Source organism: Mustela erminea, chromosome 9 (genome assembly GCF_009829155.1).
Source record: "Mustela erminea isolate mMusErm1 chromosome 9, mMusErm1.Pri, whole genome shotgun sequence".
NCBI classification, from domain to species: domain Eukaryota; kingdom Metazoa; phylum Chordata; class Mammalia; order Carnivora; family Mustelidae; genus Mustela; species Mustela erminea.
This window is the reverse complement of record NC_045622.1, coordinates 8516029-8522028: the sequence shown is the minus strand read 5'-3', so window position 1 is coordinate 8522028 and position 6000 is coordinate 8516029. Positions and strand designations below refer to the sequence as shown.

The following is a 6000-nucleotide window of genomic DNA, read 5'->3' as shown; positions in this document are numbered from 1 at the left end:
TCTAAGCTTGAGCTAACATGTAGATGATGACATGTGTGGAACTAAATGTGCTTCTCTCTCTGCTTGCTTCCTCCACCGTTTCTGAAGACTTTTTACATCAAGTATAAGGGAACAGATTCCCCCCCACACACCCCCAACCATGCCAATAGGAACACCCTCCGATCTTCTAACTGGTAAGGTACAAAATCCAAAAACCTCTTGGCCCTTTTTTCAACTTGAATGGTATTTGGATCCATTTCTAAAGGAACAAAAAATCGTGAAAACTCTCAGGCAACTTAGATTATTTATTTACTCATTTGAAAGAGAGAGAAACAGAGATAGTGACAGAGAGAGCATGAGCAGGAAGGAGAGGGAGAAGCAGTCCCCCTAACGAGTGGGGAGCCCAACTCAAGGCTCGATCCCAGGACCCTGGGATCATGACCTGAGCGGAAGGCAGACGCTCAACCAGCTGAGCCACCCAGGCGCCCCCAACTTAAATGATTTTTATTACAATGTTACTTAAACTTGAAAATTTAAAGTAGGAATATGATTTTTTTTATATATAGTTCTTATACACTAAAAGCCCAAAATCTACAAATCAGATACACAGGAGACGGAATTATCCCATGTATTGTGACTCAGGTGTTGCCCGTGAACACTCAGTTTCTTTTGAGGCGAATGTGCCTTTGCCACCAAGTGACCTGTAACACCTGTTTTCTCACTACTCCTCTGTTGGAAATGTTGCCACAGTACATTTCCATGGTGTCATTTGGCTTTCATTTTGGGCATGAAAACACCATTTTCATTTTAAATCCACCTCTGTTCTTTTCTCATTATCCTAGAAGGGTGTAAAAGTAACAGTGGAACACACATGTGAACCTAAGTTTTGAAATAGGGCTGCAATACTGGTTATAAAGTGGTCAGCCAAATAGTCCAGGATATGCTTATATAAATCTAAAAATTACAACCAAAATGAAAACCAAATGGAAGCCCTACAGAATACATCCACAGACTTAATTTGAGAGCTACTGTTCAAGTCCATTGGTGCCCAAACTTTCACTCCTATCAAAGTCTCTATCTACTGTGTTTACTCTGACGAACGGGGTGTTTAAAAAAAAAAAAAAAAGTCTCCCGGGGCGCCTGGGTGGCTCAGTGGGTTAAGCTGCTGCCTTCGGCTCAGGTCATGATCTCAGGGTCCTCGGATTGAGTCCCACATTGGGCTCTCTGCTCAGCAGCGGGCCTGCTTCCCTTCTTCTCTCTCTGCCTACTTGTGATCTCTGTCAAATAAATAAATAAAATCTTTGAAAAAAAAAAAAGTCTCCCAAATTGTGTTCATTGATAATTTTGTTTTCATTCATCAGACCTGCCATTACCATTTCCGAGCTTATGTTAACCATATGTAGTTTATCACTCTAAGCCGCTTAAATTATAGTCCAAAATGAACAAAAAAGGGGGGGGGGTGTTTCTGTGCTTCCCTCAGAAGGGTAAAGGAAAACTTTCCATTAAGTTTTGTAAGAAACTCCAGTACCCTCACATCCTCCTCCTGGTGCCTTTGAGGACTCTGGGAGTTCTAGGGAGGCCAGTTTAGCCTTTCTTGTACAAGCAAAGTAGCCACTCCACCCAGTTTGGAAGGATTAAAGCTTGTCCTAGTTTTGCTTGATTGTTGTACTTCTAGCATGCTAAAGACCTAAAAGAGGGAGGAAGAAAAAACAACAGAAGGCACCATTCCAGTACCAAACTGAAAAGAAACACAAAAACAAGAGAGCAGCATGTTTTTAACAGCTTGCATGGAAAAAGCGGAAAAAATATTGACTGGGGAGTTTGGACAGCAGTGTTCATTTTCTCTCACCGCCCGCGTTATTTGTCTTACGGAGCAGGAGCCAGATACAATTCTGGCTCATAGGCCAGAGGAAGAGGTGGAGGGGTTCTGTGGAAGCTTGAGGCTAGCGGGGGAAATTAGGGCTGGAGACCCGGTGGCTCAGAGCCAGGATGAAGTCAGGGGAGGCGCTAAATCTGTTTTCCTTCTGGCCTTGGGCATCCTCTTTGGTGTGCCCGAGTCCTAGGAGCAGAGCTCGCATCACTCAGGTAGGTCCCTGACCTCTTAAGTCCACCATGAGCAAAGTGAATTCCTGCCCCTGTTTCTTTTGGCTGCGTAAAGGATGCAGGGGCTCCATGCGCTTTCTCGGCCCACCCTTCTGGAGTTTAAACGTACACCTCGCGCAACGGGGTCCGGGCGGGTACCTCCATCACCCTGGCCAAGCCTCAGCACCGCCGCCTCCGCAGAGTGGGAGCTTGGGCCTTAGTTCCGACGGCCTGGGCGCGGGGCGGGGCCTGGGCGCGGGGCGGGGCCTGGGCGCGGGGCGGGGCCTGGGCGCGGGGCGGGGCCTGGGCGCGGGGCGGGGCCTGGGCGCGGGGCGGGGCCTGGGCGCGGGGCGGGGCCTGGGCGCGGGGCGGGCGGCGTCGGCGAGGAGCCGGAGGAGAAAGAACATGGCGGGCGCAGCGGGGCCCGGGACCGGCCCGGGGGCAGCGGGAGGAGATGGAGACGATTCGCTGTACCCGATTGCGGTTTTAATTGACGAGCTCCGCAACGAGGACGTGCAGGTACTAGAATCGGGCTGGGCGTGGAGTCGGGCCTGGTTGGGCGTGTGGTGGGGAGGAAGGAAGGCCGGCTCCGCGGTGGGGAAGGCTGGGGGGCCTTGGAAGAGGCTGACTTAGAGCAGAAATTTGATGGGGAGGAGGATAGAGACCCGTGAGGGGCAGCGCTGGCTCGAACAGACCTTCCCCGGGGCCTCTGCAGCACCCCTCCTCCCAGCGCCTGAGGCGTCCCACCCGGTCCTGGCGGTTGTGAGAGCACCGGCTTCCCGCCGGGGCGCCCCTTCCGGGTGGTGCTGGGAGGGAACGCGCGTTGGGTCTTGCGCTGGGAGGAGGGTGGCCGGGCCCCAGGAGGCTGGAGTGGGCTGCAGAGATGCCGGAGGGGCCCTGTGAGCAGCAGGTGGGTGAGAGCCTTCCTCTCGGCTTGGAAACCGGCCTGGCTTGTTGGGCACAAAGAGAGTGGGGCGGCTTAATAACCTAGAAGAGTCGGTGTGTCAGCTCTGGTGTAACTTTTTTCTTTGGAAAGCCGGGGCTTGTGTTCAACCATTTCACCAGCTTCACCGAAGCCAGAGTGTTCTCGTGTTGAAATTGTCTCACTTCCTGGATGTGGTATTCTTTTTCCTTCTTCTAATGGGCCCTTTGATTGTTGCTCTTAAGAAACCTTCCTTTGGCTAAACCGGAGCTGTGTTCCCACTGCTCCCAAGGTTCCTCATAGGGTAAGATCTAAAATGAAAGTTTTCCTCCTCATCACTGTATGTCATTATCCTACCTGTTTGCAACTTTCATCTATTTATTTATTTATGAAGCTCCGTCTCAACAGTATTAAGAAGTTATCAACAATTGCTCTAGCACTTGGAGTAGAAAGGACGCGAACGGAACTGCTGCCATTCCTTACAGGTTTGTGACTTTTTGGTTTAAAGAAAGGCATAGCCATTGCCATTTTCCAGTGGCTTTCAAAACTTACTCTTTTTTAGAATTTGTTACCAATGCTGTTAAATACTAAACTGAGCCTGATGCTTTCTGTATAAAAGAAGCAAGACAAGGCATATCTTATGGCCAGATGTATTAAAACATTAACTATTTAGCTAATGGGAAGGAAGATAATTGATACGGGATTGTCAATTTCTAATTCATTATGTGAAACAGGTCCAGAATGCTGTTAGGACTGTGACAGGACTATCTAGTTAAATTTTGAGTCTATTTCTACTTTTGTGTGAGTATCCCATTCTGGGCAGCTATCCTTGTTGATGAGTACTGGGTTATTGTCATTTCCAGATACAATTTATGATGAGGATGAGGTACTGTTAGCTCTTGCTGAGCAACTGGGAAATTTCACTGGCCTGGTGGGAGGTCCTGACTTTGCCCACTGTTTGCTGGTAAGTATATTCTGCCTTCCGTTTTTCCAGAACTTTCCCAGCATAAATTATACATTATTTAGTGATAGGGACACTATGGGATTTTTAGTGCAGATCTTTTTATGGGTGGTCACATTGTTGGCTGTTGGGAAAACAAATAATGTAGGTACTTGTGACCGAGCATAAGAGCTTATTTTTCTTTTCTTTTCTGCCTCTGTGGACTTACTTGTTAGTGTAGAGATTGGAAGAAAAAGGGTTTGATTGTTTTTGTGGGTTCTCGCACTTCTCCCCCTCCCGAAAATTGGAGATCTTAATTCTCACCTAGCAATGTCATAATTTGGGAAATGTTTATTAGGGGCTTTTCTTTTTTTTTTTTTTAAAGATTTTATTTATTTATTTGACACAGATCACAAGTAGGCAGAGAGGCAGGTAGAGAGAGGGGGGTGGGGAGAAGCAGGCTCCCTGCTGAGCAGAGAGCCCGATGTGGGGCTCGATCTCAGGACCCTGAGATCATGACCTGAGCTGAAGGCAGAGGCTTTAATCCACTGAACCACCCAGGCACCCCATGGGGCTTTTTTCTTTTTTAATTGAAGTTTTTATATAAGTAATCTCTATACCCAGTGTGGGTCTTGAACTCAAAACCCCAGGATCAAGAACCATATGCTCTGGGGTGCCTGGGTACCTCAGTCGTTTAAGTGTTTGCCTTCAGCTCAGGTCATGATTCCAGGGTCCTGGGAACGAGCCCTGCATCAGGCTCCCTGCTCCACGGGGAGCCTGCTTCTCCCTCTTCCCTCCAACTCCTTGCTCGTGCTCTCTTTCTCTCAAATAAATAAGATCTTTAAAAAAAAAAAAAAAGAAACACATGCTCGCCAGACTGAACCAGTCAGCCTCCTTGGAAATGTTTATTAGCTTTTTATCTTTGATTATAAGCCTATGGTTTGCTTCTGACTTACTTTGTGGATTTGATGAGTTCAGTTAGATTGGGAACTCAGTGACATCTACTGAGAACCTACTGTATCAGTCATTAAAATTAGAGTGTTAATGTTAAAGAAGACCAGTGTGAATGGAGTGAGATCTCTGCCTTTCTATGTTAACAAGGTGTTACTGTACAGTGTTGGATGGAAGAATAGAAGCACATACGAGTACTTAAATAGTAGAAAGGAGAAAGAGATTAACGCAGGGTGGTAAGAGACAACCTTTTTGGTGGGGGGGTGATGACCAGACTAAGTTTTGAAGGATAACTGGGAATTTACCAGTTGGACAAGAGAGAGATGTATGATCGATGGCTTAAATGCTATCTGTATGATGCTGATTTGTGATTTCTGTAGAAATGTGATTTTTGACCTCTCCATGAATATAAGTACCTGCTTGTATCTCTCCACATATCTGCCTGTGATTTTTCCACTTGGCTGTCAAACAGGCATTTCAAATTTAACATGCCTGAAACAACTCCATTTTCTCCCTAAAGTATGCCTCCCATTTAGTGGTCTGTCTCAGCAAATAGCATCACTGTCTACCCACTTGGAGAAGCCAAAACCTAGAAGACATTCTTGCATCCTCTTTCCCTCATTTTCCACATTCAGTGCACGAATAATTCCTATAGATTCTGTATACAATTCAAATGAGCTCAGTTTCCTTCCTCCCCACTACTACCTCGCCCTCCCTTCCTCTTATCTTCCTAGACCTGATGATCGTCCCACGAGACTACTGTAGTAACGTCCTGACCAGTTGCCTTCTGCTCTTGCCTCCCACCCTCTCCCTCTGGTTCACTCTTCACCCAGCGAATGGATCACTTCCTGCCTTGGTGCTTAGAAAATCCAAATTACTACCTTAGGTTTTGTAAACTATGGAATAAGCTGTCTCTATGAATTTATTTCATGTCGTGTTCCCTTTTGATAACCTCATTCTATTCTTTTCACAAATATTTTATTTATTTATTTGACAGAGAGAGATATCACAAGTAGACAGAGGCAGGCAGAGAGAGAGGAGGAAGCAGGCTCCCTGCTGAGCAGAGAACCTGATGCGGGGCTTGATCCCAGGACCCGGGGATCATGACCTGAGCGGAAGGCAAAGA

The 6000-nt window shown here is 47.0% G+C and overlaps 1 protein-coding gene across 4 annotated transcripts in view; it reads left to right on the top strand.

Annotated features, from left to right (window-relative positions):
• Positions 1–2409: 2409 nt before the first annotated feature.
• PPP2R1B (protein phosphatase 2 scaffold subunit Abeta) overlaps positions 2410–6000 on the top strand; it is a 35803-nt gene continuing 32212 nt past the window's right edge. For 2 of the 4 annotated variants that reach the window (XM_032358857.1, XM_032358855.1), the window contains exons 1-3: positions 2410–2580; positions 3378–3468; positions 3847–3947. In XM_032358857.1, coding sequence (XP_032214748.1) covers positions 2467–2580; positions 3378–3468; positions 3847–3947 — 306 coding nt within the window. In that variant the 5' untranslated portion in view covers positions 2410–2466. The remainder of the gene's footprint in view (positions 2581–3377; positions 3469–3846; positions 3948–6000) is intronic. The other 2 variants (XM_032358858.1, XM_032358859.1) reach the window with 2 other exon arrangements.